We start from the raw sequence: 13,809 nt of genomic DNA, 5'->3' as shown, positions 1-13,809 counted from the left end.
TTTGAATGAGTCTTTTCAGAGAATGATTTGTATGTTTTCTTGGTTCGTACATTAGTCCATATTGTCAATGTACAAATAGTCCATAAGTCCATTTCGTGGAATTAATTCAACAAGTATTTTCCGAATCTCAGTTTAGCTGGAAATAAGTTTTTACTAACTACATCATCAACTCCATTTTCAGAACAATACAGCTGAAAATTCAGCACCGAAAAACTTTGTTTATTGTGTTTTGTTTTTGTTTTTCTAGACTTCGAAAGATGGTCCACTTCAAGAATATACTTATTTCTAAGAATTGCAACACCTTTTTGTTGTAAAATCTACAGCAATTGCGGCAAGATTACAAATGCGGTAATGAAGAGTTACAAATCCGGTAATAAGAGTTACAATATGCTTAGATAGATCTATCACAATATTGATGTAGATTTGGCACCAAAAAAGTGCTGGCCACACGTTAAACACAACAGAAGTAAAATCTACATTCCATTTTCTTTCGTGAAATTTTATGATGACATTTCTTATATTATTCGTTTTTTTACTGTTCTGAAATGAACAAAACGACAAATAATTTGTCAACACTTGGTTAAGCGTTACCTTTTGCGGCTACGTGAAACTACAAGACAAATAGAGGTAGATTGTTTAATCTTTGTCGAACGAAGAACCTCCCTCCCTCCCTCTCTCTCTCTCTCTCTCTCTATTTCTCTCTTGAGGCAATTACCATTCACAGCAGGAAAGAGGACCGCGGCCTGTTGAAGTAGCAATCCATTACTATTATGTAAAGGTACCCGTATCAAAGGAGGGAAATTCACGGCACGCGCCTCTGTCCGTTCTCTCTTACCGTGTAGTCGAACCATAATTTTCACGCCCTCGGGTAAACGAAAAATTTTCACCGTTATGTGCCTGAAAAAATATCTTATCGTGCGATATGCTTTTCGTATTTTCAATATCTCATTAACAGCGTGATTATACCGAGCATATTATACGGGTTCTAAAATTATTGATACGTCTGTTCTGAGTGTAAGATTCAAGTTGCGATTAAGTTTGTTTTTAATTTTTATGAATATTTTTCCTATATTTAAAACTGCGTTGTATCGAAAGAATTATGGTTGTAATAATTTTAATTTATTTCACCACTTAAATGTGTTGTTCGACTTGTTTTCACGGTTGTTCGGTGACTTCTGATGTGTTTGCAAACACCTTTGAGTTCGGGATATTTTACTTTATATACATATTTACGAATAATAATAAAAGGAACGCACGTGCGTCTTTCCATTCGAATCGTTTAATTTCCAATTAAGCTAACGGTTATTTTCGTTCTCATTTAAACACGTGATTGTACCCCGGTTAACAGAATTCAAAAATGTTTTTCCAATATTTTTCGTTAAAATTGAATTTTAACGATTTTCTTGCGACTGATTATAATACGTTTAGTGTTAAAAGTATTCCGAATTCTTGGCATTCGTTCGAATCCAACGGTGAAACGGATGATACATTATACGGTATAATTAATTTTTTTTTGTGATTCAAGAACACAGATCTTATCATTCATAAATTCAATCAACCGTACAGTTGAATGATATAATGATTTGAATAAATTATTCCTCTTCAAGCGAATTACTGATCGTTTCAGTCGGAGCGAAGGAAAATTTTCACCCAAGTAGTTCAGGTTTAATCGAAAGTCAAATTTCTATAAAGTAAAAAATGTAATAAAGTGTGATAATCGGCAGAATATTTGCCATGAATTCGAACGTACAATGCACTTGTATACCCTGCAGGAACCTGCATGAAGGGCGGGGTTCAAAATTTCGAATTTGAAAAGTTCGGAAAGCGCCTAACTCCGAATCATTCGATGGCGAAACTTGAAGTGAAGAATCCGACGGTTCAAACTTCCGGAATATCAGATTCCAAAAATTCTAGTTCCGATAGAGCAAATTTCCGAAGAATAAAATTTCGATACAGTAATACTCCGGAAGTTAAAATATACTCGCACAGCGTCGTTTTTCGAACGGCTGGGTGTAAAAAATCAGAATGACCAGGAATGCAAACATAAAAATGTCGAAAATCCAAAACGAATAAAGATCAAGTGGTGAAATTTCCCCAACCCAAAAATTCACAGAACCGAAAAGCTTTGATCGTTCGGATTTTCGATGTTTCAGATTTTTAAATATTCTCATCTACGGACTTTCGGAACTTTCATTTGTCATCATCACGCCCTTTCAGCATTTTCGTCTTTTCAATATTCGGCGCTTTCGGAAATTTTTAAATTCGGAATTTCCACCCAACCACGGAAAGCTTGGAAGCAGCGATCCCGTCAACCCGAGCAGCTATCTGGTTGACAAATAATTGCATCGATAGCTTACGAAACTTTTTTATACCCTCTCACTCGGCTGGCCTAGCAGCTTCCACTCGCAATCAGCGAGGCGTAGCCAAGCTCACTGCCTGCGTATACATATAAGCGGGCGGCTCGACACGGGCCGTCATCATCGATTAGCGATTAGAACTGTTAGCACGAGGCTGCGAGGCGACTACAAACAAAGGGGGTTTGCGCCCCACTCCGCTCCGCTTCGACGCAACGCGACTCGACTCAACGCGACGCGCGAGCGAGCGAAGCGAGGCGAGGCGAGGCGAACGCGACGCGAGCGAGCGAGCGAGCGAGCGAAAACCGATCATGTTGGCTCTCCGCCCTTCGCCGATGACCCAGGCCTTTGTGCGCAAGCGGCCACGTCGTTACACGGCTTACCTGCCTGCCCCCCTCATCCTCATCCTCCTCCTCCTCCTCCTCCTCCCACGTCTCGCTCTGGTGTGTGTCTGTCTATACGCGCCGTCGGATACTCGCCAACTTGATCCTATTAATGCAAGCTTCGCGCTAATTAGGGTGAATTGCCGGACGGCGATATACCTGCCGATCGATAGGTTTTACCCTCGAAACGGTTACAGGGTGGGAGAATGCTTACTTATACGGCCCTCGGTATTGCCGGAAAAAGATTTACGGAAATATATATGTAGTTTATAGGAATTTATCGGCCCGACCGGTTTCAATCGGGTTTGACAAATTTGGGGCAAACCGGGCTTTTCAGACTCAACTTGGCGACTCGTGCACGCTGTGGGGAACATGAGTTGGGTTGGCTTTTCACGGTTGCATCACGGAGGGAAAGTTGCTGGTCAATATCATTGTATATGCAGTTTTTTTTTTTTTTTTTTCAATTTTTAATTTTTATTTTTTATCGTAATCGAAAAATATGTTACAGTGTTTTGAGTACTCTTACGACGGGTTCGCAATGCAAGTGTTGTAAGTCAACATTTTGCTGATGTGGACTTGTTGGCCACATAAAGTAACCAAGAATCGTGCCGCCTATTTGGTAATATTTTAGAAACAGTGATTTTGAACTATTTTTAAGAAATAGAACGTAGCAAAATAAAATCATTTACCGGACCAAAGGTTTCAATTCGTTGGTAAGATTGATCGTGAGAGCTATACTTTTGCTTTACGTTCTTTGGCATAATTCTTGTTCTAAGAATCACGTTTACACTGACTGATCGTATAATCCTGATGAATTTTATTCAAGTGAATTTAATTAAACTTGATCTCATTCTTTTACCTGCGCATATTTTGCAATCATTTTTCAACGTAACTATAAGGCTATAAAGATAATTGATGTCTGAGTTTTTGAAGTTCCGAATTGTAAAAGTTACGATAGAGCGAATTTCCGAAAATTAAAATATACTCACGCGGCGCAGTTTACTCAACGAGTGGGTTTAAAAAATGTGAAAATCTGTAAATCAGAATGACCAGGATTACGAACGTCCAAAACAAATAAGGGTTAAAGTGATGAAATTTCACCAAGCCAGAAAATCGCATAACTGAAAATCTTCGATCATTCGGAATTTCGATGTCTCGGATTTTTAAATCTTCACATTTTCGCACTTTCCGAACTTTGACGCCTTTTCAGAACTTTATACTTTCGGCACTTTGAGCGTCAGGTTTCGGATCATTCGAAACTTTCTTGATGCGTCAGAGTTCGATTTTTTATTTTACTTTAAATTCCGCCACCAAAAAATTGGGATTTTCAACCCCGCCCCCAAAAGCGTCAATTTCACGAAACGAATCGGCGTTAAATCATGCGATAAAGTGAAAACCGTGTTCCAACCAACAACAACGATAACAACGAGTTATAATCTGTACGATTTTCGTATTTGTTTACAGACGGTGGTGTTCAGATAGCCAAGACGCCGCCTGCAAAGCGGAAGAAACTCGATACCGGAGTGAAGGAGGTACTTCCGGTTGTTAAGGGCGGGGGTGCGGGAGACGTGCGGGTGACCAGTGAAGCTGAGGATGCCAGCGAGGCCGAGAGGAAGAAGAAAAAAGCGAGGACGACGTTCACTGGGAGGCAGATATTCGAGCTTGAAAAGCAGTTCGAGATAAAAAAATATCTTAGCTCATCGGAGAGGGCGGAGATGGCGAAACTACTCAACGTAACGGAGACACAGGTTAGGCCAACGATCATTACCGTTATTATTAACATGCGTCATTTTTACCATCATCGTCACTGTTCACGAGATCTGGGAGAAAGGTTTCGTTGAATCGTCGAAAACTATTTTTGCGATGTCAATACGTCGTGAGAAGAAACAGTTTTTCCGAATTGCAACAGATTTTGAACTGTTATGCGGAAATTTCAAACACTACGTTTTTGATCGAAAAAAATTCAATTAATAGCGAAAACATTTCAGCTATAACTGTGAAATGTATTATTTAGTAGAGTAAATGTGACGACAAAATTTTCACCGCTAGACTGGAGAAAATTTTTTCACATGCAACTATTTTGCTGTTGAATATATTGCGTAACTGATTTTGAGCTTTGAAATTTGAAATATGGTCGATACTCGTTTAAACAATAAGCTGAAACTCAGTCTTTTGGCAGATAACACGAATATTTGCTTTTCACGTTATTATGACGTTCTTCGTTACGCGATATCAAAAATCCGGACATTTTTTTTAAATCAACGTACCTACTCGTAGTTACTGTCGAATCTAAAAAACTTTACTCAATTATAGGGAGGTCCATAAAAATAGAATAAAAGTTTGCCGGTTATGTCATCGAAATTAATGGGCAATGTATCATTTTCACTGCAAATTTCTTCATTTTTTCACCAAACACTCACACATACTATTCGCACTATTCGACATTGCCACGTCATGGTTCTATATAGTCTGAAGCTGAGAATAAATCGCGCGGTTTCTAAAATTGACAAAATTTTGGTAAAAAATGATGCAATTAAAAAAAAAAAAAAACTTGTACCGATCGTAGTTCGGAGTTTTCTTGTTAAACAAACAGTTTAATATGCGTCCCACACGCAAGACGCAAAACAAAGTTCGCAAGTGATAATTGGCCATTCTCCGACATATATATTCTGTAAATCATTGCACGGTGGAGTACCGAGAAGCGTATGAAAGCGTCGATTAAATAAACTGGTTTTCGAGGAGAGTTCAGGCGCCCATGATGCATTATGGCCGTGGGGGCCTCGATCAGGTGAAAAATACCTGCAGATTCCGTCGACGTTGCAGCCGCAGGTTTAATTAACGTAGATTAAATGGATCCGGGCGTCGAAATTCGTTCGCGCTGCAGGTATCGAAAATTAAAAATCGAGCAAACAGTGAATGCCGTTTCTTCGCCGTAGGGACGGGACTTTTATTTCTTTATACCCTTCTTATTTTCTTTATACCCTCCTCTCTCTCTCTCTCTCTCTCTTTCTTTCTTCCTTTCCCCCGGATTCTTCAACCGGACACAAAAGTCCCGTCCGCGCGATTTGTCTCGCCTCTTGGAACACCTCTCGCGTTCCTCTCCTCGCCAGCATCCGAAGCAGCAGCAGCAACAGCAGCTATCTTATTATTAAAGGACGAGGAAAAAACGTACGAAAAAACGAACCAACGCACGGACGGGAAAAAGAAAGATAACGAAAGTATGGCTGAAACTCCGCCGGCGGAGAGAAGGAGAGCCAACACTAGAGGATGAGGGGAGGAATCGGGAATCGGGAAGAGGGAAGACCCAGTTAGTCGTCGACTACCTGTTCCCTGTCTTGTTATACCTGGAGGCGTGTTACGCGCGTGCAGCAGGATAAATCTAAAAACCTGCACCACCCGGCTCACTTACACGTTCGACAATGTATGTAACCTGTCATCCGTTTGATCCTTTTGATCCTCTAGATCCTCGGACGATCGAATTTGCTATTCCGTCGGCGTTTCCCCCCCCCCCCCCCCCCCCTCCCCTCACCGTTGGTATATTATGATCGTTTCTTGTCCGTGAAACACGTCGCGTTGATGCTTCGAAATGTCGACGAAATTACTCCTCGATGCAGTATAACATCTTTCCTTTATTTTCTCGAAAAGAAAAGAAGAAGAAAAAGAAAACAAAAAAAAAAAAAATAAAGACAGACACTTCGTCTCAACGGAGAACTAATCAGTTATCGCGAGGTCGCCTCGTTAAATGTTGATTAATCATCGCGAGATTGAATGACGCGTCGGTAACGTTAACGTGACGATACGCGAATAAATTTTCACAGCCGCTAGGAAAGCTTTGAAATTATTGTGACCGCAAAGAGCTCTTTGACGAACACCAATATTTGACGAGATTTGAATCAATAACTTTGAAAACTTGATAAATACTATATCAATATAAACAGGCACGAAACTTATTGACAGTTGAAATTTTATTCCCGTGGCCTGTTTTCTTGAACAAAAATTACTATATGTATCGCAAAATTGTGAGTTGGAAATAGTCTCATTTGCTAAAATCAGTTTTTCAATCCTGTATGATGGTTTACTGAATATTAGATAATCTCAATGTTGCGATGTACCGAGTTTTCCTAAAAATTCATCGTTATGTTAATTTTACAAACTTCAACCTGTAGATAAATTCTTATTCGAACAAATACATGATTCGCCCATTGCGCTGATCTTAAATCATTTTTTGTACAGTCAGAGAAAACTTTTTGATTTTGTAAAAAAATCAATTTCTAGACACATCTTGAAGTAAATTTTCTCTTGGGAACGCGATATTTTCTTGTAAATATCAAAATTACCGCAATGATTTTTTCAAGATTGCTAAAATATTTGATTGTAGAAAATATACTTATAAATACAAAATCTCAATATTAATTCAATCAATTTAACCAAGTCACTTCATAGAGTTCACTAAATCTATTTGGTGGATAAAGATTAGTCAAATTTACGAAACCATGAGAGCTACTAATTGATCACCGCTATAAAAAACAATGTTATATCGTAAATCATTGAGAAAAAATTTTAAAGCGGTAAAATATTCGGTGACGAGTGAAAAATCCTTTCTCGCGAGAGAAGTAAGACGAGCAGTTATTAGGAGGAGCTCCAGGCATCTGTCTAGTACAATCAGCAGAACTAAATCATCGAATCAGCCTCTCAATTCACAATGGCATATTTCTTTGTCATTGTATGATGTGGCACATAATTTATTATGCGGCATAAATTATAATCAAACGATAATTTTATCAGCTACAGCAATTGAACAGTCATTTTTCAATGTGTACAAAACGATTTCGCTGTGTAAATCTGGTTTCGCAATCGCAACAGACTCTACGGGATTGTGATGTGAAACCTTTTCTTAGACATTGCTGAAACGTTTTGTTTTCTGCGTACTATATGATCAGCCAAACTTTTTGGTTGTGCGAAAATAATATTTGTTCGGATGCACGTAACCCTAAAACTTTGTTTACGACCAAATTGTTTTCCGAGTGTATGTGGTGCGATGTGAGCTCACGTGTTAGTGTACAGTGCAAGGAAAAAATTTGTTCAATTTAATTTGAGTCATTTGCATCGTCATTTTGAAAATTACAAGTTCCAAAATCGTATAAATTGGCGTGTTTTCCTCTATGCTAGACTAAAATATCACCTTCTCAAAACAATTATGATGTAATATTGTGATGGTTGCATCTGTTCCGCCAATTTTTTGAAAATTGTTATTATACAATTACGAAACACGACGCGATGTACCGAAAATTGCACAACTCCATACGTATCCGCGTAACCGTATCTTTGAGACGAATCTAATCGCGGATCTGGAAGCGAATAACTGACGAGCATGAAAAGGATTTCTGCCTCTGACAATCCGTCGTCTGTCGTTGACGCGCATCTTCCGTGGACGAATGATGATGACGATGGTGACGAGGAGGAAAAGGAGGAAAAGGTCGCAGGCGAAGACGTAACGTTGAGTTGAGCTGCGAAGGTAGATCGTATTTGACTGTACTTACGTACACGGATGAACAGTATTCTATCTTTCATACAGTCTGCGGTCTAGTAATCGTCGCAGTCTTACCATCATTTCGTTCACTATTGTTTGGCAAAATTTACAACTTCAACAATTTTCGTGTCCCATTTTACCTTCTTGCTTCTCTGCGTTTGGAGAAAAAAGGAAATTACGTACTGTAATCACTGCGAATATGAAAAGTTGCGTTTTCACTAGACCGCCACGTTTTGAAGTTTAGAAAATCACCACTAATGATTGACAGATGTATGTACGCATGTCACAATGTGATCAATTTTTTTATCTGAAGATATCTTGATCACGCGTTACCGGATTTCGATGATTTTTGCCTTAATCAACGCAGATTTTCCAAACTTAGAACTTGTTGAATTTTGGCTTTGATTCATTCGGTGCTCTTTCACTTATTTAAAAAACAAAATTCTAAAAAATCAAGTAAAAATGATGACATCTTAAGAACGAATGAACGGATTCGAATGAAAATTGGTACCGTGAGGTTTTTCGAGTCGCTACCACGAATCTGGAGTCAGATTGCGAAATTTCAAACGGCGGTTCAATATGGTGGAATTTTTTTTTTTTTTTCTAAATATTTAGATTTTGGAGCCGTTGGTTTTCGGACGATTCGAAATTTTGTTGTTTCGTAAAATTTACCTCAAATTTCGCCACTAAATAATTCAGAATCATGCGTTTTCGAAACTTTAACTCCGTCCCTTTCTCGTCTATGATGAAAATTCACCAAATTCTCTTTTTTCCCATAAAAAAAAAAAAAAAAAAATCCCACTGTTTCGATGATAAAAATCTGAAATCATCGATAATTTCTGTCGTTGAAATTGAGTGGCCGTGTCCTGGTTAACGAGGTCTTTACGAGCGGCCGAGTGTGTCATCTGTACTCTGGTCTGAAGGGTGTATACGCGTCGTGTGTAAATGTATGTATATAGTTTAATGCAACGTGGATATGATGTGTATTATGTTATACGGTATTTACACACGTAAAACGCACCCACATGAAGGAGGCCACACACGCGAACGTGTGTATATGTTCAACTGAGGTTGTTAAGCACGAGCCTCGAACGAGCGGCTCCGCAATATTATTATCGGTGATATACGAGCCACGCCATTGCCATGTCGGGCAGCCTGCTAGTCGGCAGAGACTGCAGCGTGATAATAACTAATCGCTCGGTAATAACTGTACGTTGTAATTGTCCGAGTGTTGCCTGGCACAGACACGCGTCGCGATTCTTTCTCTTGTACTATTTTTATCCGGCGGAAACAAAAATTATCTATCAAAATTAACAGAACATCGAAGGAAGGTAACAAGAACGATTTATTTTTTTTTACTTGCAAATTGTCAAGAAGTTTGATTGCCGAATTTATTTTCTGTTATTCACGAGTAATTTTATACCGATTCAAAGATTGTTGGTAAAATTTAACTGCGGTATAAAAGTTTGTTCAGATTTTTAACGATCTGTTTCAGACCCGGTGACTTTTTTTTTTTTTTTTATTAACGCACAGAATTTTTTTGCTTTTTCTCATATATATGTAACGAACGGTTTAAAAATTGTTTTACTTAAAAGGTACATCTATGCTCGATTGAAACGTCGAATTTTTAGTGATTGGAAATTAACAGCTCCGAATACGTATATAATATTTAAATTGCCCGAATGAAAGTTGAATACCCAGATTGAATACATCGTGATATTTATTGAACTAACATTCAATTGGATAAATCGAATACATTGAAATTACGGGCCAGAATCCATTTATCAGTACCGTGTTTCAGTGCTGCTGTACGTAACGTTTTTGAAAAATACGGCTATTTTCCTGGGATAAATAATCTATTTCAATAGATGTATTATGAGATAATTTACTATCAATACTTTCACGCCGGACTAGAAAGTTTTGATCCATATGTTTTCATTTGAATGTGAAACCCGAAATATAATTGATATAACGAATTAAAAATTTGACCAATGAAGAAAAATTCAATCGATTCAAAACTCATCAATTTTATCACAATTGTTTTCCGTTATTGAGAATAAATTTTCAACCGATAGAAAAAACTTATTTGCCGTTAGAACATCTCAATTGCAGATTGAATTGTTGTATTTCGGAAACAATATTCGTAATTGAAATTTTAATCAGCGCGATGTAATTCTCGGTAAATTTCTAGTTATTCGGGTGTCCGTGCACGCGTATAAATCGGTACGCATTTTTTCGTCGACCGACACCTGAACTTGACTTTCTTGAACGGTGAATTGCAAATGCAGAATCCTTAGCATAGCAAAAAGTTAATTGCGCAGCGATGGTACCGAGTGAATAATCGAGGCACGTGTCACTGAGGCAGCAGCGTCCACAAATCCCGGCCTCTTGTTTCTCTGCTTTCCCAGTCTCTCTCACATCTTGCTGTTGGTTGTGCTTTTCGCGCCTCGACGAGCCGCGGTAAGCTGCAGGGCATAACTCGAGGTGATGGCGAATGTGCATCGGAGGTCAGGCCGAGAAGCTAGCGACGCGACGTGCCGACCGCGTGCCTGGAATGATGTTTCAAATGCCAGCCAACACTGCACCGGGCATCCTGCTGACTACCGCATCTCTGGACGGGAGCGCGGATGGGTCACCCAGTATTCGAATGAGTTTGGTTATGGTTGCGGAATTGCATCGACCAGATATCGAGATACCTGATATACTTTCAATCGATAATGAAAATGGCGAACCGGATTGCAACTTGTCGTACATTCGAACATAGATCTAATTTTGAAAAAAGAAATTGGGCAAATACAGTAGGAGAAAGTATGAAGAATTCTCGATCTTACAACTGATCGTGTGATATTTTGAAAAATTGGTAGTCAAATCCAATATCTCGTTATCAAGATATTTGTTTATATTATTGATGTATAAGGCATGTAGTGATGTTTGTTACTATAGTTACTTATGATTTAGTATATCAGATTGAATTCAGCCCAACTGATAACGTTGTATTAGTATCAGCAATATTTTGAAGCAAAGAGAGAAACTTGAAAAAACAAACCAAAAATGATAACTTAAAGGTAATTTAGACAATTTTTGGCCAAATGTCTCAGCTTCCGATAAAGTTCCAAATTCATACTTCATTGGAGTTTCCTTTCTCATGTATATCACTTTTTTTACAACTACCTAATACTTTTATATCTTAAAATAAATTACGAAAATTGCAAATGATGCATTTTCTACATTTTTTTTAAAAGAGCAATTTGATTCAACATTTTCAATTCTTATCAGCAATTTTTGTCTACATGTGAAACATGTTTATTTTCTCCTGTGAAAGAGCTTATAGATTAAAAGCCAATCAACGATCAGCCGGAAGGTTGCAAAATCGTTTCGTTTTGCTAAAAGATGGTATTATTTTAATAATTCAATTTACCAATTCGTCGTAGTTTAATTTGGAAGTCTACTCTTCCGCGTTCCATGATAAAAGTTCATACAGCAAAGTTTACAGGATCTGGAAACTTTGATCCAATACTTTTTTTTTCCAACCTAACGAGAAATTTCGGGTGAAAAAAAAATTGTCGAATTTCCATAAAATCTGGACAATACGTGTTCTACAGTTTTTATGAATATCAGAAAGTAAATGAAAATAAAAGTGTTGAGTAAGGAGCAACAATTTCGCGGAGCTTTTTAAACCTTCGCGCAGCGGGGAAAAGTCACATAACCGCTCGTCACCATTCCGAACGAACATGTTTCCTCGACCGGCTCCATAATGCACGTGCAGACGTAATACACGTTGGCCAACAGCACAAGCCTCCGGGGCAGCTAATGAGACAGTGACTAAAAACCATTCCTCCCGGGCGTGGGTTATATCAGGAAACGGTGTCCCATACCCAGCCGGCGTATAATGGACACTCGATACGGCTGGTAGGAGCATGTCGTGTATGTACGTAGACACAGCCGTGTGTATCTGGATGAGCACCGAGCGCCGCACATGGTATCAAATAATGCGGAATAACATTGCGTTACGAGGGATAACTGACGCTCGGACCATTAATTCAATTACCAATGAATGATACCTACGTCCGGTAATAATAATTAGCCGATAATCACGTGACGTTGCGATACCAGGCGCAAGTCTCTCCTACCTACGCGTAACGCAAATACATAGATAATCGTATACAGATCCGCGAACACCGCGTCATCCGAGCACCGTGATGCAGAATCACGAAGAGGACGCGACTGCAGCTGGCCCCGACGTTATTAGCGTTATGACGTCATTATATCAGCCGTAGCAAATGGGCTTGTGTAGTTGGAGACGCCACCGGTCGGGGGCGCCGGTGTCGCTGTGAGAAACGGCCGCGAGAATCGGCCAAGGAGAGGCTCGACGTTGTGCGGACGGTGAATAGAGGCAGGTAGGTATTGCCGGGTCGCTGAATTATACCCTTAATCATGCGAGGCATTACGCTACGCGGTTATGTAAATTGGTTTATGTGCACTCGGATATGCCGATGCCACCACCGTCACATACCTGCCTGCCTGCCTGCCTTCGCGACGTCGAGCTGCACTAGTAGGCTGAAGTCTGCCGGCCAATCAAAGCGCCGCCCCCGATGGGCGTCGGGACCTCCCGACCCCTCTTCGCCTATGCCGTGTTTTACGTCGGTCGGATTTACTGTTTGCTCCGTAGCAACGCCAATGCTGGAAATTAATGAGGAACGGTCAAATTCGATGGTATAATTAATCAGTGATTGGGCATCGATTTGTTGAGGCGTTTGCATTTCTATACAAATGGCACCGTCGTGCGATGTTCAGAATTACAAGGTTTTAGTCATGGTTTCTCATTTTTTATAGCTGAAGGTAAATTCTTGGGAATGCTTTGAGTCGCGTTAGATTATATTTCTCGGCTTGGAAACAAGTTTCCGGATTCTTTGAAAACCATTTTATTAAACGTAGGATCTTGTTCAAAGTAGAAATTAGTTTCGGGCTCAGCCCGCAGAATCTGAAATTAACAACGAACCGTTTCTGGCACTCACTGTTGGCTTTAATTGGTTGTAAAGTCGCCGCATGCTTTTTGAAAGACATAATAACACCCGATGACGATGACAATGAGAATTCATAGCAATTGTGGAGGTGTTCAGTTTAGAGAAAGTACCAATCGTACCTCAAACTTTTTGTTCTGTGATGAACTTTTGGTTTTTTAATAACTTGAAACATCCAATGAAAACTTTCATCCTGTGAATTGAAAATTTCTACTCGGGATTCGATATGATGGAACGCGGTCTCTGCCCATAAATTAGGTTGCGGTGTACCTAGATTAATATACCGAAATGCTAACGATGTTTCCAGTACAAATGTTTTGGTTATATGATCTCTTCGACAAGTTTTATAAACACGATAGAACATCGCTCAAATACACCTAATGCACGCAAGTTTTCGGTACACACAGACGTCATTAAAGCGTCAGTTGGGGACAACAGCTCGTTAGCTTTCGGCACGCGGTTAGAAAAGTTTACGGTTCCCTGATTTGAAATGCTGCAGCACAGTTAGTGCAACACTCCTG

The 13,809-nt window shown here is 39.4% G+C and overlaps 1 protein-coding gene across 1 annotated transcript in view; it reads left to right on the top strand.

Annotated features, from left to right (window-relative positions):
- LOC124306285 (uncharacterized) overlaps nt 1–13,809 on the top strand; it is a 215,504-nt gene that overhangs the window by 40,595 nt on the left and 161,100 nt on the right. The window contains exon 2 of the mRNA XM_046766812.1: nt 4,202–4,485. Coding sequence (XP_046622768.1) covers nt 4,202–4,485 — 284 coding nt within the window. The remainder of the gene's footprint in view (nt 1–4,201; nt 4,486–13,809) is intronic.

Source organism: Neodiprion virginianus, chromosome 5, assembly GCF_021901495.1.
Source record: "Neodiprion virginianus isolate iyNeoVirg1 chromosome 5, iyNeoVirg1.1, whole genome shotgun sequence".
NCBI lineage: Eukaryota > Metazoa > Arthropoda > Insecta > Hymenoptera > Diprionidae > Neodiprion > Neodiprion virginianus.
This window is presented reverse-complemented; position numbering and strand designations above follow the sequence as displayed.